Genomic DNA, 27,778 nt, shown 5'->3' on the forward strand with positions numbered 1-27,778 from the left:
TCACGGGTACGCAGCATCATTTCCTGGGACCCTATGAGCTCACGCTCCCGTGCCGGTTGCGGCACCCCAGGCCACGACTCTCACGCCCAACGATTCGCCCTTCATCTGCCTCGCTCATCGAGAGCTTCACGCAACGGGTATTGTGCCGTCCCACGAATTCGTCCAGTAGTGCACGTCACCCCACGGCCGCCCTCGCTCTCTCCCTCCGGTATAGACTTGATTCTTCCATCTTTCTTATCGCCGCTCCGCGTCTGAGGGGGGAGCCCTGTAGCGGGCCGTGGACAACGATGAAGATGGCCACGCGCCTGAAGCACCTGCCTCAGTTCCACCGGCGCGGCCATGGAGATAGGCCACGGTCATCGCCTCTCCGTGGCATACCATCATCGCCGGTCGGGGCTCATGTAGAGGAAGACCACCGTCCTCTACAGGGTAATTGACTTCTTCGTTCCATTTCCCCAAACGAGATGGCAGTAACGTAAGTGTGAATCGAAAAGCATATGATATATTAACAATTTTTGTTTGGTTGGTAGGAATTGGCATCGTCTCATCGTGCCCAGTACCTTACATAGTTTAGAGCGTATGTAGTCACAATGGTGATCCCACAACATGTGTTCATGGAAAATGACACCAAGGGTTTTAACTGTAGAAGAAAGACTTACTTCAGAATAGTCTGATCGTAAGGCATGTGGCACGACACATGTTGACAGCTTTGGACGGAACAAGACAGCCTTAGTTTTTGCGTAGTTTATCTCAAAGCAGTTACTGGCTGATCATGCGTGTAGTTTACTCAGGACTTCACTACCTTCCCTCATGAGTCTTGTCACATCAGTGTGAGTAATGAATAAACTCGTGTCATCAGCGTAAATGACGAATTCTATGGCGTTACCGACTGTAATTAGGTCATTGATGTAGACGTTGAATAACAAAGGCCCCAAAATGCTGCCTTGAGGCACTCCATGACGTATGTGTTTCGGCGAGGATAATTCTTTATCAATACAAACTCTCTGATATCTATCCGTGAGGTAGCTTTTTATCAAATCCAAGGCTACTCCCCTGACCCCGTAGCGTGATAGTTTTTGAATTAATATGTTATGGTTTATCCTATCAAACGCCTTGGAGAAATCTACAAATATACCAAGAGTAAGTATTTGTGCCTCAATATTGTTTAATATTATTTCTTTCTGGTGTAACAATGCTGTCTCCGTAGAGAGTCCTGCTAGGAATACAAACTGTGATGGTGTGATGACAGAGTGAATATCGAAGAACATAGTTAGCCTCTTGAAAATTATTTTTTCCAGGGCCTTGGAAAATACTGGCAATACAGAGATAGGCCTATAATTCCCGCAGTTGTTTTTATCACCGGTCTTAAACAAAACAGTAACCTTCGCGGCCTTTAACCGCGTCGGAAAAATTCCAGTCGATAAGATAAGGTCATAGATATGCGCCAAGTACCGCGCAATCAGGTCGACAACAAAACAGACGGGTTGCATTTTTAGACCATAAATGTCTTCACTCTTACTCTTCTTTAATGTTGTGAATATTTGGAGTATTTCAGATTCGTCCGTTGGACCCAGATATATGGATTGTCTTATCGAAACAGGTAAGTAAGGTTCAGTGTTAACTTGATCATCAACATGGACCAAGCTGGTAAAATATTCGTTGAACTTTTCACCCATTGCCTTTCCCCTGTAGGTATACCCATCTACCTTTATCTCTTGGATGGTTGTATGCCGTGTAAAAGGACGTACGACTGAATTTAATTTCTGCCACATTACCTTTGGAAATTACAACAACATCAAATAATTGTGTGTAATAGTCGTGCTTTGCTTTTTTAAGTTTTTTATTGAGAACATTTCTATACAATTTAAATTCTGCCAACGTGGCAAGGTCTCGGCCATGCAGAAATATTCGATATAATTTGTTTTTTTTCCTTTATCATATTAAGTAACGTCGTTGTCATCCATGGTTTCCGCGCCTGTTTAGGTTTCCCTCGAACCTTATAAGGGAAATCTTTCTTATAGACATGAGCAAAGATTTCCATGAACCGTTCATAGGCTTCATTGGGAAAAGAACAACGTATTACTTCTTCCCAGTTCGTATGAGTAATTTCGTTCCGAAACAGGTCAAGAGTATGTGGTGGTGTGAGGTCCTGAAGGATTACGTTTGGCAACCGTTTTCTCGATGATTCAAGATGCCTCTTGGCAGCAAGAAAAATGGGTAGGTGATCGCTAATTGCTATAGCGAGTGAGCCGGCGATCAGCTCGTCAGCAGGTATGTTTGTAACAAATAAGTCGATAAGTGTCGCACTGGTAGCTGTGATACGTGTCGGAGAAGATACAACATTGGAAAACAAGTATGAATCAATAAGAAGTGAAAACTCACGACTCTTTATATCGTTTGACAGCATATTGATATTTAAGTCTCCCCCACGGACCATAGTATAATGACACTCATTTGCAAAAGATAGCAGCTTATCTAAAAAGCACAAAAAATCGGTTACGTTACCATCTGGGGGCCGATAAATAACCACAAACAGAAAGTGCCCACACTTTACACAGATAGATTCCACGCTCTCTGTACATCCCGAAAACTCGTCTACATATTCGTGCGCAGTCTCAGTTAACAAAAACATGCACACACCTCCTCCTCTTTTGAATTTCCGATTTAAGAACACTGACTTGTATCCATCAATACGCATAACATCGTCCTCATTGTAGTACCATGTTTCCGTTAGCATTATAACAGAAAATTTAAAGTCGAAAAACTGTAAGAGCGCACAAAATTGATCATCTTTCCCTAATGCTGACTGCATATTCAAATGCAAAGCAGTCATCGGCGAAACAAAATTTTCCTTTAACTTTTATGTTCAAGCTGGATGGTGCGATACAGTATTCCGCCATTGATAAAAGAAGTTGGCAAACAGATGGATCAGCGATCTCAGAAGATAATCACTCCTAATCAACTCCTATATACCACAATAATCAACTCCTATTCATAATCGAAAAAATTCCTATAATGGCCCTAGAACGGTGGCGAAACTCCGTTGTCCAGGCGAAATTGACATCGGTCACGTCGCACGTCCTTTCGAAAACATCGATCGCGTGACCAGAAGCGTGTATCTCAGAAGTGTTGGAATGTAAGCTGACAATTGAACACCGGTTACTCGGTGTATTCGCGTATTCGTTCTTTCTTTCCCTTCCAAGATTGTGTTGTTTCGTGGGTCGTTATTATAAAATATAGGCACGTTTCCTATCAGTTTAGTTGCAATCTAGGAGTCGCAGCGCTATGGCCTGATTGAATCCGGAAGAGTCCCCGAAGCTTTTTAAATTCTTTTTTTTTCTTTGTACAACGAATTTAACACACGGTAAAACGCTGAGGAGGGGGCGTGTTGTACGAAGGTACAGGTCCGGTGAAATCCCTACAGTTTTGCAACCTGAGGAAGCTGCTCTCTTCTCGGGCAGTCAGGGCCATAGATACACGAATGAAAGTGACGCCGCATCCAGTGTGAGCAGACTTGATCCCCCATATTTGCCCGCTGTTGCGGGCCTTGCGTGTGCAAAAAGGTTAGAAAAACTATCACACCTCCCATTTACGGTATTGTTCTTGATGATAAAACTGATTTAATCACTTTGGTTTGCACCTTCAGAGCTACAGATGAAAAATATAAACAATTTATAGTGCCCATATTGCCATTTTTAGTGCCTAAATCGAGATTTGTAGTGCCTTTTATAGGCGCCTTGAACAAGGTTTTTTCCGTACCTAAAAATCCGGGCTCTAGTCATGACTTTGTGAGAGGATTAGCACTTTGTGGAGCACCAGGTATGCTGTTCGGTTCCGGTATTGGTATCCAGGATATCCCAAAGCTTGAAGTCTCAGAAACCCAGTTGTTTTTGCAGGTTCCAAAATTTATTTTGAAAAAAAAATTCCAATACTTTATGTGAATGTTCCATGTCTACTTTTAGCGGAGTCAGGATGTGTAATTATCACAGGTTGTTCGATTTCAAGCGGTCCTCTGAATAATATATCAAATACAAAAGTGAAGCAAAGGACAAGTTTAAAAATGAAGGCATAGACAGTTACTTCCTGTCACTTCCCAAATTCCGTCCTTCTGTGATTGAGTTCTACAAGCTAGATCTTGTTTTCTGCCTCGGTGTCACTACATATCCATGGCCCGCTTAGCAGTTGCAACTGAAGCTCCTATACAGGGTGTTCAAAATTAACCTTTCACGAGCGCTACGCAAACACAGGGATGACAGGAAACCGGATGATAACTTTACGCTACTTGTGTAAGAAACAGGTGCTGCTAATTATGTAGCACCTGTTTCTTACTCAAGGAACAGAAAAATAGCAGCCAGTTTTCTTTTGTTCGCCTATTTATAAAGTGCTAGTGAAGGCTTAATTTTGAACACCCTGCGTAGAAGAACATGAGTAAGGCTTTTCCAATTTTTCTTTGAGAAGTGCTGCAAAAAGTTTTCAGGAAGGTATTAGTCATGACATGCAGAGATAGAGCCGCCAAGAACATACGCAGTGCACACTTCCTCGCTCTTATATCAACTTCATCTAAGGATTTGCGGAGAAAAATCGCGAGACTGAAAAAAAAAGCTATCCGGGAATCCCGATATTAAAAGAACGAAAAACCGGGAGACACGGGACACGTAGACAAACACGAAGAAGTTCTCAACACTACGTATCCCGTGTCTCTCGGTTTTTCGTTCTTTTAATCATCATGCACCAGTTGGTCTGCGCCCTGTCCCTTTCGTCGATTCCCGATATTATTTAGCTATCTATTTGCAAGTTCGAGCGACACCTCTTCCGTGTTGCTGATACACTTTCATATATTTGAGAAGAATATTTTCGTGAAATGTTCTTGGTTGTGAGGCTCTTTCTTACAGAATGACAGATTGATTATACCAAGTGGCATCATATTGTACCTAGAACTCACTCAGACCTAGACCTAGAAGTATTGTACACTCTCGCGAAAGAAACGAATACAATTACGTTTACATCCAATCGTACCCTTACTAAGGGTAAATTTCAACAAAAGGGTTGACGCCGTATCCGTCAAGCTGCGTTTTGTTCCTAGTACCCGTAAACGCGCCTGCTGTAAGCATAAAGGGCGGATTTTTATGCGTAAATGACACGGGGAACATGATTCACTCTTATATTGGGGCGCATACGATTTCACCTTGACGGATAAACTGAGGCTTTGCGTCGGAATGTCAGTCCTTTGCGCCTATATTGGCGCATATCGTTCTTCATTTTGTTGTACGGGCCCTGCCCTCTGAGAACGCGTGCATAGTTCCGTGTTCAATGTGCAAAGCGTCTTTTGTCTTTCACTTGGATGACTGCCACTCTGACTTCCTGCGTCTCGTTTTTGGTCCTTTGGGGGGGGGGGGGGGCACACACTCGAGATTTGCGCCTCCCCCCGCCCATAGCACACTACTTCTTTGGCCGTGCGTTCCGTGGGTGATCCCTAAGCACATGACGCCCGGAACGAAACACCGCACAACGTAATGAACGAAAAGCGTACCATACCGCATTCATAGACCCGTTTCTCTGGGCCAGGTGGCGCGAGTGAGCAGCAACGTCAGCGCCCCAAATTGTGCAACACGCGGTCGTTTAGCAGACGACGCGGCACTTTCAAATACACAGTCTCGAGTTGTTCGCATTTTTCAAGAAGCACCGCTTTTTCTGTGAATTTCCTACAGGTTTTGTAGCTTCCTTGGCACCATACCGTTTGAAATACCATGCAAAACACGCTGAGGAAACGACCTACTGTTGGGATCTGTGGGCGTTTGCGCCCGAAATGGCGCTGTGCAAACTTGACTGCAACAGCCCTATGGAACCTTTGATATATTTTTTTCTATTGAAAGGATAGAATTTTGCACAATGCGTTAATATATGCCTTGCAAAGACCACACTTGTGACCGGCTAGCAATGCCAGCAGAGCTTTACAGACGACAGATGACTGTCATCGGTTTCTGGGACGCCAAACACCATGAACTTCCAGCCATCCGGCCGCCACTTTTGCGCCCCCTCGGCGGACGTTTGGGGGGAGGGGGCAATTGCCCCCCCCCCCCCCCCCTGCCCCCCGTAGATGCCGGCCCTGCTCATGGCCTCACATCATGCACCGTCCAGCAATGTAAGTTGTTACGTTTTGGGCTCGGTGTCTTGAGTTTCATTAAATTTCGCGGAGTTTGTGTCAAACGTATGGCAGGAAGAAATGGCATCGAACGAGACAACTTCGCTCGATCTAGTGGGCCAAGCACGCGTACGCTGCTTACAAAGCAACAACAACAACAACTTTATTTCAGGATGATTCGCTGCTTACACAGTTGCGATTGTCCCGGCTATCTCCACACTGCAAATACATATATGCGTACGCCTATTGTCCACCGTGCTGGTGCCTTATGTGTGGCCATCTACACGCAGATCATTTTGTTGTAGGTAAGACTCTTTATTCTTTCGTTTTTTTTTTTTTTTGATGTGCGTTTCCCGCCGTTGAAGCATCTGTATTAACGATTCCTCAATCTTTTATCTCTTAGCAGTTCAAATGATAAGTGCAGGCTATAGCGCAGCATGATGTGTTGACGGGAAGCAAATGTGACTCTTCCGCCTTGTAAAGAGATTTTTTATATCGAAGTGACGGTAGCGGTGGTGCAAAACAGGTGTGGGATACCGCTTCTCGGAGTGCTAACAATTATTTATGCGTTTAAAAATATTCAGTTCAATGATATGTTAAAGGACGAAAGCGTTTCCGGTACGCTAAGTGCATGGTTTTGCAGTTCGTGTTGCGGTTATGACTATTTCATGTAGGAGGTCTCTGAGGAGATGGACTCAGTTCTGGCGACCCAGGCGAAAATCTGGACTGGTTCCAGTTGAATGTCGATGGTCCCAGCTGGATTCCCAAGAGGAGTGGCTGGGTCCACTTTGGTGAAATCAGTGGTACCACTCTGACCTCAGATGGTTCCATAAATTCCAGCTGGAGACTGACAAGTACCATTTCGTTCCCAGAATGGTCAAATAACTCACTTGAGATGCCAAGCTGAGCAGCTTCCCCCTTTGAGACCTCATGCGCGAAGAGTCTACTTTTCCCATACCCTCTGGTTTTGATCTATTATTTTGATCTGTTTTAGCACACACATTATCGCTTTTTATTGCTTTTTATCCACTGCGTCTGCGATAAAATAAAATACATGCTGTAACTTCAGTTCTTGCTCATAGCCCGGTAGCCATCTTTAGAACGGGCTACCGAAAGGATACGGCTACCGGTAGAACAGAGCAGAACAAGGTCATACAACTAATAATAACAAAAAATCTTACAATATGAGAAGCCACATTTAACGTGGCTTTCTTGTGACCTATTGATTTTTTACTATAGTAGTTCCAGTCTACTGTATATACAACTACTTTTTACTATAGTAGTGCTTGTACGCTGTTGTACCATCTGACGTCATTTGTTTGTAAACAGGGATAGCTCTATAGCAATAAGGGCGCCACGGAGTCGCCGTGACGTCAGAGCCGTCGTCGCTCCGCCCACTTGAACTGAATGAAAGGCGAGCCGTGGCGGCACGGGGGAATTTCAAGACTGTGCCTCTGCTCCAAAATCGCGGAATGGGAGATTTCAAGGCGATACCTCTGATCCAAAATGGTGCCACTGGCCTTGGCGCCGCCCATCGTGTGACGTCAAATGGCGGGCTTTGGGACAGGTTCCTCCCAATAGCCAAAGGCTTCTAATAAATGAAATTCAAACGGCGAGAGAGTAGCGTGGCAGGTTGCAGTTGGAACTAGGACGCGTCGCAGCAAGTTGGTTTTCTCCTCCGTTGCCGTAGCAGGTGCCGGCTGTGCTGTTTGGGGTTTTTCCTGGGTTTTTCTCAGACATTTTCAGACCGACACAGTTCCCTTAGAAGTCGGCCAAGGACGCACATTTCCCCAGGGCGTCAGTCGTGACGTTTCCCACCTGTGTGAGCCGACAAGCCCTTTCACCACCAGCACCGTGGCAGGGATCGTACATCTCCTCAACCGTACGATGAAACGCCAAACGGACTGCACATAATGCTTGTTCTGATGTTAGCAGGTGTGAGTGCCTACCGGTTCTTTGATTACTATTAATTAAATGTTTCATTTCAGAAACTAGAACTTGAGAAACAGGATAAGAGTCTAATTCGGAACGTTTGGTGAAGAGGAAAGGGGTACATGTCACGACCTGCATGGAGGACGGGGGTGTCATCTTCTCTGAAAAAATACAAGATGTGAAGTGGTCAACAGAACGCCATGCACCCTGTGGTCCGTGAGTGCATCGCACGGTGAGCAGAATAAGCAGAATAAGCACCTATGGCTCCCGTGCCTCCTCCAAAACAGAGAAAGTTTCCGTAGTCTTTGGAACTCCCAATCAAAGGCGGAGGCTTCTGGCCTGAATATTGAGCAGTTCCCTCTCGTGAGTGTTGGAGATCCCATACAGGACAGGCAGGCTATAACGCATAATGCCAAGCAACAGGGAACAATGCACACGACGGAGGTCAGCACAGGACGGGCCCCGTGATCCACAGAGGTGCCGGAGCACATTACAGTAGATGCAGCCGCTAGTAGAGAGAGAGAGTTGATCTGCCGCGATCATGTCAGTCCCTTATCAATGATTATGCCTAGGTACCGATAGTGATCTTCAATTCAGAGTGTCACACTGGACACAATACCGGGCAGTGCGAAAAGAAATCAATGCCCTGATGGATGGTATCGATGAATAAGACACCACAACATTTCTGCCTCATAGCCTTTCTTCCAATGACGGTGAAGATTTTTTCTAGCAGCTCTTGTCATGCCATCCTGACAATAATAAGTGTATTTGCTCTGTATATGTATTCGTCGTTACTCGCATCCTCATTTTTTTTATCACATCACAATCACGATCTGTATTTAATAATGTGTGTCAGCTATCTTCCTCTTTCAGAATCCAGCCTACACTTCGGTCGCAACCCTATGAAGCTATCTCGCCGTGATGTTTGCTTGAACAAAGGAAAAGTACAAAAGCTAGCTGGTGTAACTTTTAAATCACTGTCTACTTCGTTTCCGCCACTTCAATGTTTGCTTCTAGAAGTACCATCTGGAATGCTGTGTTGTTTTTGTTTTAAAAATACTCCGGGTATCCATATCAATATAACAAGGTTTCATAGCGAAAAAGCCAATGTATAAAAATGGTATTTTGTTGATAGATTATAATTTTCTCACAGTTCGTTGTCATTTTTTCTTGTGCAAACTGTGTTATCCTAAATTGATACTTTCCGGAAGGTTTCTTCGGACTGAATGCATTCGGTAGAAGGTCCACCCACGGCCGTGAGAGATGTTCTTGAATACGGTAAGGCTTAACAAAACCGTTTCATACTCATAACCTTTGTTCGATGGAGTCAATTCAGCGAATTCTTTATCATTTTCAGGTTGCATACCAGCTTGACTGGTAATGAGGCGTGTCACTGTGATTGAAACACAGGTGAGGTCATGTTGCTTTACAGGTCCTTACATTTTGTTTGTGATGAGTCGCTTACGACGGACGTCTAATTGTTTTGCAGTTTTATCGTGCAAATTGGCCGCTGGACGTTCGAACGCTGGAAAAGGCATGCTTTCAACGAAATTGTGCACAGAGGCGTCATGGTATCGTATTAATATGTCAGAACTCGCAGTGTTTCTGTTGAAACAGTAACTTTTCCGATTTCTTTTTGCTGTGTGTGGTGGTCGGTACTGGACACTTGGATACTAATGGCCAAGCCGGTTTGGATTCGAATACGGACGCATGTACTATTTCACTCTTTGTACCTGTTTCATGTCTCCATGGCTAATAAATGTGTGTAACAATTCACATTCGTTCTTCTGTGGTGCCAAACTGACGTGTTGCACTTCTCTGGTTCGGTATTTCGTATTTCACTCCTTATTTGGTATATCACGTGGGCTACAGAACTCCATCGAATGAGTATGTCTGCTACAGCGCAGAAGGAATGCATGCTTACTCCTTCTATAGAAGTGGTAAAAAAAACTCCTCTGGAGGGGTTCGCTATGGGACAAGCCGTTTACTCCTCTTCTGGAGTTAATGTGTACCTTTTCGGATAACACTGTAAGCTAAGACAAAAGCAATAAAGGTGTGTGTTTGACAAAAATGAAAGGACTGCAAGCATTTCCTTCGCAAAGCTGTGATGGTGGCGTTCCCTTATAAATACCCTTGCAATGGAAGGCAACGCAAAAAGTTGTTGCCTTCACCATATCGGGTATAGCACCCGAACGCACAGCAACTAATTTTTGCATAAAACACTGACAGAGAGACCCAGAAACAAGTGTAGTCGTAATAGTTTGTCATTGGCACTCCTTACACGTCTTCCTGCTTCCTGCAGCGGAGATGGCAGCTACGAAGGAGACTGCGCACAACGTGATAGCGAAAGCTCAATGAAAGAGGCAACACACCGTAGACCGCGTGAGAGCGGAAGAAAGCGGCGATCCTCAAAGGTTCGCGCTACTTTGACGAATAAGAAGGGCTTTAGCTCGGCAGGGGTACAGTCACTATAGTAACTGTGTCCCAAGGGGACGCATTCTAGGGACCGCGCGGTGTGCAACCAAAAAAGAAAAAAAAAGGGGGTTCGGTTCCCTTTGGGAGGCGTGCATTGGTCAATGACGGCTGTATGGGACAAATGCCACCTCTGTGAGGCCGACAAGCCCTTTCACCACCACCACCAGCCAGGGGAGATAAGTCGCAGAATGTCTTTGGGGCAAGAAAAAAAGAACGGATAGGCCGAAGGTTATACCCGTGAAATTACTGTACTTGCTTTTTTTTTTGTATTTTACGTACTATCCGACGCGCACACAAACTATTTCAGCTATAACGTATTCCCATTAGTGCGCCGCTTCACACTGGCAGATATGAAGGCAAACTCTCACATCGAACTCTGTGCTGGATTTGCATTTCCCCCTCGTTATGACCGTCGACACCGCGATGATCGGTCATTATCAATAAAGCACAATGATCGATGATCATTAAACGTTGACAATGATGCGACCGTGGCAGCTTGAAGCGGGTGCAAGCGAGGTCAGCGCTATGCTGTTTTTTCTTTCTTTTTTTTTCGTTTTTTTGGGGTGGGGAGGTGGGGGCTATATTTATTAGAAGGCAAAAGGGAAAAACAAGAGAAGGAAAGGTCAGCCAAATGGAGTGTCGAGTTGCGGTCCCGCAAGTGAGTAACTAGACCATACAGGAAAAAGGAAAAAAAGAAAGAAAGAAAGAAAGGCGAAGGAAGGATGAAAGATCAGTACGCGGATTTGAAGGGAGACCAGAAAGGAAGGATGAGAAAGGCGAAAGCAAAAACAACAAAAAATACAGAAAACGGAAACACTTGTGAGAGTAAACGTGCATGTGCTGTGTTTTGGTCCAATGTTTTGGCATTGGGAATGACTCATTAGCCAACATGCGATCCCATGGGCTAGACCGAGGAAAGACTAGACTTGTACACGTTACTCAGAAGAGGTAATTGATTACTCTGGTAGAAATTATTATTAAACGTTATTAAACGTTACTATTACTCCGGTGGAGAACGTATTTTTTACCGTTACAATTTACTCCACCAAAATTGTAATATAGTAACGGTAAAAAAAAAAACGCGTTGCTTTGACCGTTACTTTCGATAATAACAACAACATATATATTGTGATGATGAATTGGGGAGGTTTTCCACTCAAGGAGTGGAACGCTATCTCATAGCTAGGGGTATGAGTGGTGACAATGATGAGTGATGACGATGAGAGATGACGGGAATGATTGAAGTGGCGATGACGATGCTGGACGTGATCGTGATGGTGGGAATCTCCGAGGGCGCTGCTGGGGTCATAATGAGTCCTTTAGACCTGTCGCCTCAAAGAAGTCAACCACGTGACGTAAGTCCGCCCTGGAGTCCGCCGCGGTGTCCCAAGGGCCGAGGATGGTCGACAAGTTGAAGGGGCGGCAGCCAAGGGTGGCAGGCTGTGACTGCAGTGTACGCCTCTCGTTGACATAGGTCCGGCAGCGGAGGAGTATGTGCTGAACGTTGGCAAGTACGCCACACTCGTTGCACATAGGGCTAGCCTCACAGCCTAGCTGGTATCGATAGGACGGAGTGATTGCCACATTCAGACGTAGCCTGTGGATGAGTGACTTCAGAGGACGAGGAAGCTTTGCAGGCAGCCGGTATGACAGCGTTGGGTCTACATTTCCCAAAGAGGACATAGTTGGAATGTCGTGTTCCACTGTAGGGTAGACCAGGAATCGGACAAATGCCTGAGGAGGGGTCTTCTTTCTCCTCTCGAGAGTATAATGGGCATAGAAGGTCGTTGTTGGTGTGCAGCGTCGGCCTCGTGGTTCCCAGTTATTCCGCAATGCCCTGGAACCCACTGAACGGCAACGTAGTGGGAGCGATCTTGTAGGGACTTCAGGGCGCACAGGGTGTCTATCACCACTGAGGCAAGGGGACCGCGGATGCCCATGTTTTTAATGCACAGGAGAGCTGCTTTGGAGTCTGTGTAAATTACCCAGTGCCGCGGTTCACAGTCTTCCGCATATGTCAAGAATAACAAGATAGCATAAAGTTCAGCGGATGTCGATGAGGTACGGTGAGATAAACGACACCCACGTCTAACAGACTCTGATGGAATGGCAAAGGCTGAAGATGAAGTGTCCCTGGTTGACGATCCATCCGTGTATACAACGGTACTGTTGCGGTATTGAGCCTCGATGAAGTCAAGGGTAAGTTGCCTACGGATAGAATCAGGATAGTTCTTTTTGTTGTTCTTGAGGCCGGGGATGGAGACAGTGACAGGCGGCGATGGCAACGTCCATGGAGGCACTTTGGGTGCCGTCTGGTCGACTATGAATTTGGGGATATGAGGTCTGAATGATGTCACAGCAGCATGAATAGTCGCGTTCCGTCTAGCGTTAAGCTTGCGCATCAGAGTGTGACGGTTACGATGGGCACGTAGACGCAGATAGTGGCGTGCTCCCGAGTACGGAGAACCTCAATGGGGATGTCCCTGGCCTCAGCCACTACTAGACGGGTTTCAGCGCCTCGCGGGACCCCGAGACATACCCGAAGACTGCGCGCTAGCATGGCTCGAATACTTTGAATCAGTGTCTGAGGAAGTCCGTGCAGGACGGGAAGGCTGTACATCACTGAGCCACGAACCAGGGCATTGTGCAGCATGAGGAGATCCTGCTCGTCTCGCCCCCATCTCATACCTGCGAAGTGACGAATCACGTTGACCCAGCGTTGGACTTTCTGTTCAATGACGTCTATGTGGCGCTTCCACGACAAATTCCATGATAGAGTCACGCCGAGGAACTTGTGATGTGTCACCTGCTCCAGTGGGCTTCCACCAATATACAGGCGATATCTATGCATGTCTTTGCGCGTGAGGGCTACAACTGCGCTTTTCTCTACGGATATCTCCATTCCTGCCTGGAGTAAGTAGGGGTGAATGGCATCTAACGTGCGCTGAAGACGCTGACGGAGTGCTGGACGGGAAGTGCCTGTAGTCCAAACACAGATGTCATTGGCCATACAGGGACAAGTTGACTTTCCCCTGAATGCAGGTTCCAATGACCGCCATAACGGCATTAAAGAGGAGCGGACTTAGGACGCTTCCTTGTGGTTACCCCTGAGAGATGGGGAATTGCTCTGTGTCGCCTTGTCTTGTCCGGACGAAAATACCTCGTTGACTGAGGAAATCGGCTATCCAAAGCAACGTTGTACGTGAGAGCCCAGCGCTGTATAGAGCATGTAAGATTGATGGATGGATAACGGTGTCGTATGCTCTCTTAACATCAAGAAATACCGCCGCCGAGATCTTCCTGCCTCGTCGTGCTTCTTCCACCGACGTGACCAAGTCGAGGACAGAGTCTATCGAACTGCGGTGCCGTCGAAACCCAGCTTGCTCTTGAGGGAAGAAGGCACGGCTTTCGAGCCTCCACTCAATTCTACGCAAGACCATTCTTTCCATAACTTTCCCCAAGCAGCTGGTCAGAGTTACCGGGCGAAATGATGCCAATTGGGATGGGTGTTTTCCTGGTTTTAGCAACGGTACCACTGGGCCGACTTTCCACTGCCGAGGAACCTATCCATGCCTCCACGAGTGATTGCAGATGATCAGCAGGGCCTGAAGGGAAGTAGGGTCAAGGTTTCGAATCACTGTGTATGTAATGGCGTCCGGGCCTGGAGACGACTTCTCTCTCCTTTCGATAATAATAAGTCATATGGCTAATTAAAACTGTGACATTACACATACCTTGACCCGCTTTCTGAGATTCGAGCATATCGCATTTGAACAAGATAGGAGCTTTTCCTAATGCGTTATAATAAACACATTAATAAATAAACACATTATGCGTTTAAACAACACGTTGTTTTCGTCTTTTGCCTCGATCACTGTAAACATTTCTCGAAGGCTGAACCCATGGCGATAGATCAGGAGAGCTAGTCGACATGGCAGTATCGAAGAGGAAGGAAACTACGAACTCAGTGTTCTGAGCAACGTCTCTATGGATTTCCTTCTAAAGCGTGAACCGCATGGCCCGAAAAGCGTCCGAATTCTTTCCGAACCGAATTCGAGACCGAACTTTTTTCGGTGAACAGAATTCCGGGCCGCATTCGGCCAGATTTCTCCTCCGAAATGGGAAGTGACGCCAACCGAGAAAGTAGAAGCATTCAACGGCTATTCAGGAGGGAGGACCATAGCAACAATGACGTAGCAATCGGGTCGACTGTTGCCGTGTGTGCGACTTCTACCCATGTGAATACCGGGATTATCTCATTGAGCGGGATGCTTGAAAGGCAATGTTCCCCAAGGCCAGAAGTCTTCGACCGAAATCCGGGGTGCATTTCGGTATTATGCGGTAATGCACAGAGAAAAGTTCGGTCCCAATTTCGGTTCGGCCAGTTTTCGGACAGTTTTTCGTGCCATGCGGTTCAGCCTTAAAGGGGCACAAAACAGGTATCGAAGGTGCACATTTCTTTCATGCATTGTGTTGTACTCTGCATACTCAAATATGTAACGAATTATTGGCGCCACAAAGTATATATTGCCTTCAAACGAACGGGATATCCACTGCACTCTTTCGTGCCAAGGCTCCTCCCTGTGATAGATTGAAAACAATAGCTACACGTCATTTTGACGTTGAAGCTTACCGGCGAATCACAATATCGCACGAGCAAACCTCAGGTTGTTGAGCTAACGAGAACCGAAGCGAGTCTGAACCCACTTTTCCACAGAAAACTTCTTTTCCCTCTAGCCCAAACTGCAGCAGGAGTTCACAATATTTCATATTACACAGGCCCTACGTTTTCGGCTTTGCTGTGGATGAACATCCGGTAGTGCGCTGCACGGAATCCGTAGTACCGCCGTATCGCATGCGTTCTGTCAGTTCTCGTTTTCAAGTTCTCCCGTTTCGTCATTCCCGCTTCTAACTAGTGTCCATTTCATCAATTACTGCAGTGTTTCAGTATTGTATGTAGACCCCATTGTTTGTCTGTAAATATCCCATGTAAATAATAACTGTACGTACGCATATGTGACTTCGTTTTCGACGCCCGCTCAAGTTTGCACCTGTTCATCATGCCCCCTACGTGCATCGTGACTACTTGTCCACACAGACGGGTGAAGAATCAGCCTGCAAAACTAACTTTACACAAGGTGCCTGTTGATGAGCCGCGGAGGTCTCTGTGGTTAGAACTTTGTGGACAACGAAACTCAGCGGAGAACTTGCCGATGTGCCCGCGTATTTATGAGAACCATTTCACTCCAATCGCGTACCGCATGACACTCATGGGGCCGGTCAGTAGAAGACTTCGGGATGATGCTGTGCCGTCGTTATGACTTCCCAAGGATTGCGATGATCCACCTCAAAACGTCGTGCTGTTTCAGTGAGTACTTTATAGACTTGGAAACCATCATATAATCAAAAAGCTCATTCTTCTCAGTGTCATGTGCACGTGTAATAGATGTTGCTAATATGGCATGGAGAGTGTTATAAAATGACTCACAATCACTTTGGTCATTGTCCCCAGCTCACATCTTTGGAATCTGCAGAGTGCAGGTTACAACTGCAAGCACAGCACAATAACCTCACGCAGTGCATGGTGGTGACACAGGGGTCAAGCCTAAGCCATAGACCACTGGTAGGAAATTAAAACTTCTTGGTTGCAATTAGGGTTTTCGGTAGTTATCGAAAAGCACCGATAAACGTACGCCGGTAAAATTTTCTCATGTTCGGTGGAAACGGATTTTGCACCGATAACCACCGTAAATGACCTTCTCATGCTGCTCGGTTTTGCACCAAAGAAGGGAATTTTGAACGGGCAAAGCAAACAAGCACTCGAAAACGACGTTTATTCACCTCACTGTGCCTTTGCACTTCACTCAGCTCTCCACGGGGGCGAAATCTGCGGGGTAGTTCCAAATAGTGTGTTCACAAATACACCTGTGTACTTACGAACTGCTTTGTTAGGGAGCACCGAATGTGACCTGGCATGTGTAAGCATGCTTCGGTCGGAGAGATCTCACGGGATCTGAAAACGTTAGAGAAACTTGAAGCAGCAGAAGTGGTCGAGGATTCGAACCGGGGCCCTTCGCGCGGAGCATCTTCTCCACTGTGCCATGCAAGACAATGGCAGCACAAATCGCTGCACTTTACTTTGAGGGGCACTCGTTCGACCCTTTTTCTTGTCTGGGAAAGAGAGTGAGGATGAAGGGAGTAGAGTTATGGGTTACGTCATCTTTAGAGGTAACGACCCTCACTTATATGCCAGTAACCTTGAATGGCGCCCAAGCAGCACCGAAATAAATCTTAAACATAAATGTAACTTCTACGTTCGAAGACGGTAACATTATTTCATTAGTTATCCTGTTTTGAAGGTAACGTTAAATGTTACAAGATTTAGAGTGTATAGCTAGCGCCAGTGTCGTTTCTCGCCGATTTTCACCGAGCGACTTGATGTTTCAGATATTTCCATCGAAAGCCATCGCTTCGTGGTGAGGGGAATAACCACAGTTTTTTTTTTTTTTTTCACCGTTTCTCTAAAAAAATAAGCACCGAAAACCGGAAACCCTAGTTGTAATGTAGTCCTACTTCCTTACTTGTCGCTCAACCCTGTATAGATGCCAAAACAAGTGCAGCCTTTGATCAACCCGTCACTATCCTCTGTACAAATGGTACTACTTTTGTTGGAGTATGCACTTTACTAAAATGATATCATTCATAGTCAGCTCTCTGCAATACAAGCCAGTACAGTCATGCACCGGAATGAAGGTGCCACAGCATCATGCACATCATCTGTGATTCCACAAGCGAGGGTTAGTTCACCTTTCGTTAGTTTTGTGATAGCTAGTAATATCCGACTAGAAACAGTATAATTTCACATAAAAATAATATTGCAGGAGACGCACCCATCTCCAAGTGCAGCAAAATCAAAAATGTTTGTGTCACGGACCTCCACATGTAAGTGCAACTCAAGAATGGCGCCCGAGTAGCACCCAGACTGAAAAAAAAAAAAATTAAACCTTTTCCTTCATAGCAACACAGGCCGACAAAATGGCTAAAGCCCTGCAGCAGCGCAGCTGCCAGACGGATCCCTGGGAGCCACCAGCCAAGACAGATCCTACAATCAGTCCTAAGCATATGACAACGCCCGCGCTGCCCGCTGATGTCATCGAACCTGAATATGAAGACTCCAGTGACAGCTACTCTCCACCACACGAAGAGAGCAGCCGCGAGTGAGTTTTCTTCCCTGTAATAACTGGACTCATGTAAAGGCTTCTAAAGGAGGGGCTACTTGCGTCCAATTTCAATGATAATTGACATACTGAAACATGGCAGCCATTCAAAAGGTGGAGAGCGGCGGGAATTGAACCATGCATCTCTTGATTGCGATGTTTTTGTCCGTTTCTGTGTTGCAGCCTCAGTGCACCTACTTTCCATCGTATTCAAAGATAAATTGTAACTAATATAAATCAAAGGACTCCCACATGTTTGGTAATTGGGTGTTAACGCTGCGTGTTCGTACATGTTTCTCTGTTCCATAGTGAGGACGATGCATGCCACCCGTGCACACCGCATCAAGAAAGGAAGTTTGTTGTATTTGAGAGCTGCCTGCTGGAGCTATTTCGGACCTGCCCACAATGCTTTGCCGCAGGTGCACCAACAACATCACAACTCAGGGCACTATGATCTCGGTGAAAAGCTAGTGCACCCATGGGCATGTGCAAACCTGGGACAGTCAGCCCATGGTAAATGGGAAACCAGCGGGCAATTTCCTCCTTTCAGGGGCAATATCCTTCACTGGGGTCAGTGCTACTCCTACTTTACGGATGCTGAGGTACATCAGTGTTCAAACATTCAGCCTCACGACGTATTATAAGTACCAGAGCAGTTTCCTTGTCCCAGCAGTAGAGAAGGTTAGTTACGAACCCAGGAGTGTTCATGACTCAAATATTGGATGTTTTGTTTGCGGGTATATCTGTCTCTATACAGTTTAAACCATGCGGAAGTTTTTATGCCAGGTGTGGTTGGAAGAGCAAAATCAGCTCATTGATCAAATGAGAGGACAGGCTATCGATGTGTCGGGGGACGGACGGTGCGATTCCTCTGGGTTTTCTGCAAAGTACATGACGTACAATCTTCATGTAGATCAGATCAACAAAATTATTCATTCCGCACAAATTCAGCTTGCAGAGGTAAGTCTCACTTTTACTAAATGATGTACGACTAGTACGATTATTTCTCGAAAACCTTGCATAGAATGAGAGGGTCATGGCCAGTGGAGGGTCTGGACAGTGTCCAGATGGAAAAGGAAGGACTGATCAGAAGCATCCAATCCTTGAAAGAGCAAGGTCAGTACGAATGGCATAAAATTTGCTACTCGTCACACGTGTGCATTTTGCTAAATAACTGTGACCTGTTGTATGTATAACGCTAAGATAGGGTTCTTTGCCATTAAGTGCCATGCGTTGGATCACGGATTTCCTTCGCGGTAGGTCCCTGTTTATCCGCACAGCTGAGGGAGATACTGCGCCTGTTCCATCAGACTGCGGGGTGCCACAAGGAAGTGTGCTTAGCCCGCTTCTCTTCAACGTAGTTATGGCCGGTCTTGAGGACTGCACAGGGAGGAAAGTATATTTCTCTCTTTATGCTGACGACATCTGCATCTGGACAACCGGAAAATCTCGCCCCGCCATTCAGCGGCGACTGCAGTCAACCCTTAACTCCATACACCAATACCTGTTTACGGCAGGCTTAGATATCTCGTAGGAGAACACAGACTTCATCGCCTTCACGAGAAGGAACATGCTTCTGGACTACCGGAAAATCTCGCCCCGCCATTCAGCGGCGACTGCAGTCAACCCTTAACTCCATACACCAATACCTGTTGACGGCAGGCTGAGATATCTCGTGGGAGAAGACAGACGTCATCGCCTTCACGCGAAGGAACATGCTTCCATATCGTCTTTCTGTGGCTGGACAGCAGCTCCAGTACTCCACCTCATGTAAGTTCTTGGGTGTAACGCTGGACTCCCGACTCTCGTGGAGAAGACATATAGCGGGCCTAGAGAAGAAACTCTCCAAAGGGATCGCCCTAATGCGACACATTGCTGGCCTTAGGTGGTGCTGCGATGCGCGATCTCTTTTGGCCATTCATCGAGCCTTGGTGCGTGGTCCGCCCCTATACAGCCTTCCAGTATTACACGGGATTTCGCCATCCTCCGAGTCCAAGCTTCAGTGTCTTTTGGCACGTAGCCTTCGTGTGTGTCTGGGCGTGCCAAGAACAACGGATACTTGTTTAGTCATGGCAGAAGCTAGAGAGACTCCCCTTGCTATACAGCGCTTTAATGAGACGAGCCGTCACTATATCCGTTTGTTGGCTCATCACCGGCGGCACCGTTTACTGCTGAAGCTTTCCCGTCGCAGGAATAACAAGTTCAGGTCCTGCATTCAACAGCTAGAGCCTCACCTGCCACGTTTTCAAGCTGAACCCCAGGCGCGTTCAACTCCCCCTTGGACCCTCCCTCTACCATCTGCTTCACTATCCATTCCCGCGCTGCAGAGAAAGGATGATGTCGCTGCAGGTGTGTCCAAGGCGCTCACACTGAATATGATGAGCGAGCTGTATGCAGGCTTTACTCCTGTTTTTACGGATGGCTCGTCCACAAAAGCCAGCTCTGCATGCGCCTATATTATTCCGTCCGAAGACATAACTGGCATCTTCCGTCTCTCGCATCTGGCGTCGTCAACATGTGCTGAGCTACATGATTTGCTCTTTGCCATGCACAAGATGCTGCAGTGTTCAGCTCGGCCATGGGTCTTCTACACAGACTCGAAAGCTGCTATCCAATGCCTCGCAACAATGGGCATTCGAAGTCCGCTCATGTCCAATGTTGCTGACGTGCTTGAAACTTACAAGGAGCTGCTGGACCTGGGCCACTGCATAGTATTACAGTGGGTACCTGGTCACGTCGGCTTACCCGGCAATGAAGAGGCCGACCGGGCGGCCCTGCGGGGTCATCATATAGCTTCAGCCCACTCTATCATCTTGCCCAAAGGTGATCGTCAGGCCCTCGTCCGTGCTCTCTCTGCAGACAAGACAAGATCACAGTGGCTGCATGACATTACACCCTACTCTCTGCTCCACGCAGTGGATCCTTCTCTTTCACTGTCGCTTCCTCATCGCCTTCCGCGACACTACGCATCCCTTCTTCACCGCATGCCGCTGAATGTTGCATTTACACCAGTTATGAGGCAGCGTCTTGGCCGTGCGCCCTCGGACCTTTGTGCAGCCTGCAGTGTGCGTGCAGACCTGCACCACCTACTTATGGACTGCCCGGACTACCAGCGGGAGCGGGAGATCATCGCCCATTTACCATAGGCAAGGTGCTGGGCCCATGGTCCAGTCCCGCTCATACACGCCAAGGTCTGCGTCACCTTTGGGATTTCCTGTCATCAACAGGCCTCTCCGCCCTGCTTTGATTACCGGACCCCTTGTCATCTCCATCATCATCTCTCATCACGTACAAGTGGCACTGGGGCAGCGCCCAGCCTGCTGGCCGGCGTCAGCCCCATCTCATCATCATGTATCTATGTGTGTGTGTGTGTGTGTGTGTGTGTGTGTGTGTAGGTATAACATTGAACTCTATCACAACTGATCGGCATCCTGCGATAAGGAAGCACATGGAAACACACGAGCCAGGCACAAAACATTACTTTGACATCTGGCAATTCTCAAAGGGTAAGTTGAATTATGGTGCGCATTATGGTATTCTCCATGCTATACCATTCTAGGTCTGAAGAAAAAACTAAGCACCATCAGCAAGAGTGTTACCTGTCGCGGCCTAGATGCCTGGATCCAGGGAATTTCAAATCATCTGTATTGGTGTGCGAGGGCCGGTGGAGGTGATGCCCAGTTAACAGTTGACATGTGGCTGAGTGTGCAAAACCATATAATCAACGTTCAGTGGGCTCGGCGAAAGTCTTCCTAGCACGATGTCGCCTAACGTGATGTTGTTTGCCCTTCAGGTATTATCCTTATCAGTACCAGTTCATCCCGCACGTGCGGTGCCCTGCATCGAATCATCGTCGTCGCCGTGCTTCGGAATGTTCACGACTCTAGCGCCGGAACCGGATTTACTGCCACCATGGTCTACGTCACCGGGATTTGCTATATCAACGACTGCTCCCCTACAGTTCTTCAGTGGGCTTGGCGAAAGTCTTCCTAGCACGATGTCGCCTAACGTGATGTTGTTTGCCCTTCAGGTTGGTCAGAAGAATTCTCATTGTATAAAATCCAACAATGTTACATTAATAGTTGTGCCAAGCCCACAAGCTCTTTTTACTTGCTCATTAGAACTTCTTGATTTAGTACGAGCGTTACTTGCATTGTCTGGCGATGTCGAATCTAATCCTGGCCCTGATGACCTTCTTAAACAAATCGCTGCGGATATTCAGTGCATTAAATCTGATAAAGGGACTGTCGATAACATCCTAGTGAATATCCAAGAAAGGCTGTCTACTATTGAACTGAAGCTAGATGAAATTGGAAAGGTATCAGTGCTGGTTGAGGAATGTAACAAAGAAATATCCGGTTTGAAAGCGAAAGTTCAGTCTTTAGAAATGAAAGTCGATGACTTGGAAAACCGTTCCCGGAGGAACAACATTGTTATTTACGGATTGTCAGAGGACGTTGACGAAACTCCGGCTACCCTATTGAGTAAGGTTGTGGAAGAAATTTTTGGTCGTTTGGGAGTGAGTTTGACATCAATTGAACGTGTCCATCGTCTTGGCCGACGGATTCAGTCTAAACATCGGCCCGTCATTCTACGTCTGTTTAACTACTCTGAGAAGACTACTGTTTTTAAGAACTGTTTCAAGCTAAAGGGATCTAGTATCTCTATCACAGAGGACTTTTCTAAATCAGTCAGAATTGTTCGGAAGAAGTTGTGGGACAGTGCAATTGAAAATAGACGGAAAGGGGACAAAGTGTCACTCCATTTCATGAAACTAAGGATCAATAATGAATTTTTCACCTGGGATTCTGAACAGAATAAGAGAGTACCTGTTAGTCCTACTCGAAGTGACAACTGACAAATGTCCTCCACATCCAGTAATTTGAGGCTAATAAACCTAAATGCAAGAAGCATACTAAATAAGGTTGCGGATCTTGAGAATACTTTACTTATCCATGACCCAGACATTACCGCGATAACCGAAACGTGGTTACATAATCGTGTGCATGACTCGGAAGTGATACCCGAAGGATTTAATATCGAACGTTGTGATAGAGATTCTAGAGGAGGGGGTACCGCAATTATCATGAAGAAAGAGATATCGTATATCAGGTTGCCTGATATCAGCGGAGTGGAATCGGTCTGGGTCAAATTGTTGTCTTTCCGCCCGATAACAATTGTTGGTGTTGTTTATCGATCACCTCAAAGTGGGATAGGAGTCCTCGACAAGTTGTTTTGCTACCTTTCTCCGTTATCTAAAAAATACCAGATTATATTGGTAGGTGATTTTAATTTGCCCAACATCGATTGGTCTGCTTTATCTATAGGTAGGCGGGGCTGTCAGAGTACAGATTTGTTTTCTGATTACATTTTTCAGTTAAACCTGTGTCAGGTTGTCAAAGATTTTACCAGGTTACATGGATCGTCGGGGTCATTACTTGATCTTGTGTTTGTGTCCAATAATATGACGAATAAGCCGTATAATTGTGAAGTTTATGACGGTATTTCTGATCATAAACTGGTTGTATTCAATGCTGAATGTAATCGGGACTCTTTTGAATGTAAGCGCAATATTTTTTATGATTTCAGTCATGCACAAGACGAAGGTGTACTTGATTTTCTCGACCTCAAATTTCAGTCATTTATGGATACTTTTGAAGACCAGAACTGTACGGTGGATTCGCTGTGGAACGAATTTGTTAATATTGTTAAATCTTGTTTGGCTTTGTACGTTCCGCGTAAAGTGAAGAAGGTAAAAACACATAACCCGTGGATCACCCGTGACATTATTCATCTGAAAAGAAAGGTAAATAGAGAACGGAAAAGGAACCGTCAGGGGAATAGTGATGCTTTTGAGAAATTAGTTGAGAGCTTTAAGGCTCAAGTGCGACGTGCCAAGTTTCATTTTTATAATGTGACACTGCACAAATTTCTCAAAGAGGATCCGGCCAGGTTTTGGCGTTTTTTATCCCCATCACGAAAATCACTTGAGAGGTTACAGGTGGATGGTACTGTGATTAGTGACACTAATGTGATTTGTGAATATGTTAATGATTACTTCTGTTCTGTGTTCACCATTGATGATGGCATTCGACCTGACTTTGACGATAACGTTGTATATTCGCTTCCAGACATTGAGTTATCTATACATGGAATTTTTCAGCTGTTACTTAACATTGATAACAAAAAGGCGGTAGGTTCGGACGACATTCCCAATACGTTCTTATCACGTTACGCGGAGTGGTGTAGTGAATTCCTTTTCTTGATTTTTAAGAAATCGCTATCAACAGGATCAGTCCCACAACAGTGGAAGATTGCTAAAGTTGTGCCGATTTATAAGGCTGGCAGCGTTCAGGATGTTTGTAATTACCGACCGGTTTCCTTGTTGCCGACGTGCGCTAAGCTTCTAGAGCACATAATTAGTAAACATATAACATCCTTCCTCGAAGGGAATAAATTTTTTAACCCATTTCAACATGAATTTCGGGCGGGGGTCTCCACAGTAACTCAATTAATCGAAATCGTACATGATTTTGCGGAGATTGTGAATTCTCGTGGTCAGGTTGATGTAATATTTCTAGATTTATCCCGGGCATTTGATAAAGTCTCGCACGAAAAATTGCTTCTGAAGCTTGGTAAAATTATTTCTAACCCATGTATTATCAGCTGGCTAACTGATTATCTTTCTGGTAGACAACAATATGTAGAAGTAAAGCAAACCCGGTCGACTTGCTCCCGCGTTTTGTCAGGTGTCCCGCAAGGGTCAGTTCTTGGGCCGCTTTTATTCTTAATTTTTATCAATGATATTATGAAGGGTGTTTCCGTTCGTTGCCGCCTTTTTGCAGATGATTGCGTTATTTATTCCCAAGTTAAAACTGTTAAAGATCAAGTCTTGTTAAATGAGTCTCTACAGAAGGTTGTGACTTGGTGTCACACTTGGCAGATGGTTTTAAACCCGAAGAAGTGTGTGTGCATGAATGTGACTAGGAAAAAAAAAGTACTACTTTTCGATTACCATATTAATTCATGTACGTTATCCACTGTTAGTAATTTTAAATATCTTGGTGTAAATATTTCAAATAATTTGACATGGAATTTGCATGTGGACAGCATCGTCCAGAAGGCTTCCGCTAAGCTCTGGTATTTAAAGCGTAATCTTCAACATGCCACGTGGCAGACAAAGTTATCGGCATATAAAGCCTATGTTAGACCGGTATTAGAATACGCAAGTGTTGTGTGGGATCCGTTAACTGTAAAAAATATTTCTAAAATTGAAGCAGTCCAAAAGAGAGCACTTCGCTTTATTTTTAATAGATACGAGAGACTGAGTTCGGTGTCAGATCTTTACTACAAAGCGGATTTGGAGAATTTGGTTAATAGACGTAAAATTGCAAGACTCAAGACTTTATTTCTTATCCTCAAAAATAAGCTTAGTATTAATAGGGATCAGTACATTATGTTCCAGGAAAAGAGATCTATTCGTAGTGTACACGCTCTGCAGTTAAAGCCATACCAATGTAGAATAGACGCGTTTAAATTATCTTTTTTCCCCAGGACGGTAGAGGAATGGAATAGCCTACCGGAGGAGGTTGTCACCAGGGTGTCGAACCGAAACGTTTTTCGTTCCGGTTTTCGTTCCGGTTACATCATAAACGATCCGGTACCGGTTCTGCTCCGGAGCAAAAAAATAACGGTTCATACCGGTTTTTAACCGGTTCCGCTTCTGCTGGGAATGCTCATCCCCACAAAAAAAAATCAATGTTGCAAAATGTAAACCCGTTTATTCAGCATACATGGTATTTAATATTAATAGACAGCTGTGAAATTGGTAGCTCCTGGTTCCTGTAGGTTACTGTCTGTTCAAATGGGCTTTCTCATTTCTTGAAGCGCATGCTACAAACTGACTTGTTTGTCGTGATGTCATACATAAAGTACTTTCTTGCTGGGTTTGAGCGATTGCGTCCCATCCGAATGTCTGTTGCTACTGTCTAGCCAGCAAGCATCACCGCACGAGTACGACGCAAATGGAGGAACACCTTCACTCACAAACGCGCTCGACGGCTCCGTTTTATTTTCTTGGTGTCCTGCTGAGTTGCCACTTTGCACGGGCTTGCCCTCGCGTATACGTAAATGTATTCAACTTACCTGCTCTCAAACAAGGGACGCGTTGCGCGACATTACCGATAAAGAAGCTGTTATGCAGCCCCCTTGTTGTTTAGTTGAGAGTTTGGGGGGATCAAATTAAAACGAACACTACGGCACATTGCTAGAGAGTCACATGTACCTCGAAGTCTGTGTGCGTGCGCGAACGATAAACCATTACAAAGGGAGCCTAAGGGTCATACTATACCGACATACATTCCATCGTAACCGTAACCATCGTATAGTATCCATGACATGACTTCAGAGCACACGACGTCTCATTCGCCTGTCCGTAGTCCAAACCGGCGAAGTTTTTTCTTGTACCGAAAACCGTTAAATTATTTTTCGGTTTCCCTCCTGAGCGAAAAAAATGTATACGGTTTCGATTCCGTTCCGGTTCGCACCAAAATAGCGTTTTTTTTTCGGTTTTCGGTTCGCTCCGACACCCTGGTTGTCACGGCGAAGACTGAAGTTGAGTTTCTGTCGTTGCTGTCAGGGCAGTTTGCATAGATGTACAATTCTGTCATTGTTCGGTTTTGTTGTCTTTTCCCATTCCTACTTAGGCTTCCAGGAGGAAGCCAGTAGTATTTCAAATAAATAAATAAAAATGATGGACATAAGGGCTCCTATCTGCGGTGTCTCCATGACCCTGTTCCAGATGGAGCGTTTTTTTTCACCCTGGTAAGGGTGGGAAAAAAATTCTGATTTTCTGGTTGTTTGTGAGACCACGACCAAACTACGTTGCCTGATGTCTAGTAACACTTCATCTGCACTCCAGATTCTGCAGCTTACAGAAAATTTAAGGAGGTCACACGCAACAAGCGTATCTTGCAGGATGTTGCTCAAATGTCTCCAAGCCATCAGACTTATGCGTAGAGTCGTTCTATAGTTTGCTTATCAGATTCGCACCGAAATCTGTTGCCCTCTCCCCTGAAGGCATGCTCTGCAGGTCAGCTGCTGGTAATCCACCACTTCATAACGAAGAATTTAACAAAAATTATGTTTCAACAGGACGATGCTTGCAATCCTGCACTACAATAAAAATGCGGAACGCTGCCAAGCAGAGACATTGGCAGGAGCTCAAAGGTGGAAGGTGAAAACCTGTAAAGCAAGACACGGGCAACAAGTCGCTTGCACCATAAAGACTCCTCCAACATTCAGTACGTACCTTGACATCTGAATGAATTCTGTAAACATCCCTTGCATCACTTTATCTTGCTCTGTCAGATTATGTTGCAAAGCTGCTTACGCAAGCCATAACAGAGTGCAGCACATGCCCCTCGTTTGAGCATTCATCAAAGGCCGAAGGTCAAGAAGTTTCCCACCTCCAATGAGCCACTCTAAAGGGAGGCTGCCAAAGGAGGACATTGTGGCAGCCAGGGTCTCAAGACTAGGAAACTAAAGTGTGCATCTGGCCTCCTAGGGCAGATTGGCCATCTTCATCCCCTTGAGAGTTTTGTGATCAGCTGCACCAAATTTTTGCAAGTGTGGACTGTGGAGTTTCCACATTGGGAGTTCCTTTTCTCATAAACACCCCTGGGAAACATGAACACACTCGTACACTGCTATCCAACGGCGTATTGTGTAGGACGAAATCAGATATTTAACATGTGCAAAATTTGCATAACCAGCGTTTGAAACTAATGCTTTTTGAAAACTTTTCTGACGCAATGATGAAAGATGGAAGTCACTGAAAAGGATAGCCAGCTGTAGGACTCGAACCCACATCTTCTGGATTACTGGTCCAAGAGCATGCCCTGTATGTCCTGGTCATTTGTTGACAGGCTTAGGATAACAACTTGTTAGGGATGGCAGAAGAGTAGGACACTCTTTATCATATACAGTCAACCCTCGATTTATGAACACCCTC

The 27,778-nt window shown here is 45.6% G+C and overlaps 2 protein-coding genes and 1 long non-coding RNA gene across 6 annotated transcripts in view; 2 read left to right on the forward strand and 1 right to left on the reverse strand.

Annotated features, from left to right (window-relative positions):
• Positions 1-27,778, reverse strand: part of LOC135391500 (ankyrin repeat and fibronectin type-III domain-containing protein 1-like) — an 865,331-nt gene that overhangs the window by 379,684 nt on the left and 457,869 nt on the right. The gene's annotated exons all lie outside the window — the stretch shown is intronic.
• Positions 1,124-9,850, forward strand: LOC135391496 (uncharacterized). 3 transcript variants are annotated; one of them, XR_010422006.1, is made up of 4 exons: positions 1,124-8,077; positions 8,131-9,352; positions 9,432-9,484; positions 9,564-9,850. It is a non-coding gene; the product is annotated as an uncharacterized LOC135391496 (long non-coding RNA). The 3 variants fall into 3 exon arrangements; XR_010422007.1 differs by having other exon boundaries at positions 6,109-6,142; positions 6,315-9,352; XR_010422005.1 differs by having other exon boundaries at positions 1,124-9,352.
• Positions 13,406-27,354, forward strand: LOC135391498 (uncharacterized). 2 transcript variants are annotated; one of them, XM_064621766.1, is made up of 11 exons: positions 13,406-17,346; positions 17,431-17,491; positions 17,568-17,766; positions 18,076-18,447; positions 18,553-18,726; positions 18,791-18,882; positions 19,027-21,272; positions 21,326-21,436; positions 21,560-21,796; positions 26,920-27,068; positions 27,136-27,354. In XM_064621766.1, the coding sequence occupies exons 4-7, from the start codon at positions 18,277-18,279 to the stop codon at positions 19,298-19,300; spliced, it is 711 nt and encodes a 236-aa protein (XP_064477836.1). In that variant the 5' UTR covers positions 13,406-17,346; positions 17,431-17,491; positions 17,568-17,766; positions 18,076-18,276; the 3' UTR covers positions 19,301-21,272; positions 21,326-21,436; positions 21,560-21,796; positions 26,920-27,068; positions 27,136-27,354. The 2 variants fall into 2 exon arrangements, with proteins under 2 accessions (XP_064477836.1, XP_064477835.1); XM_064621765.1 differs by lacking the exon at positions 21,560-21,796 and having other exon boundaries at positions 18,076-18,726; positions 18,791-21,272.

The sequence above is a fragment of the Ornithodoros turicata genome, chromosome 4 (assembly GCF_037126465.1).
Source record: "Ornithodoros turicata isolate Travis chromosome 4, ASM3712646v1, whole genome shotgun sequence".
NCBI lineage: Eukaryota > Metazoa > Arthropoda > Arachnida > Ixodida > Argasidae > Ornithodoros > Ornithodoros turicata.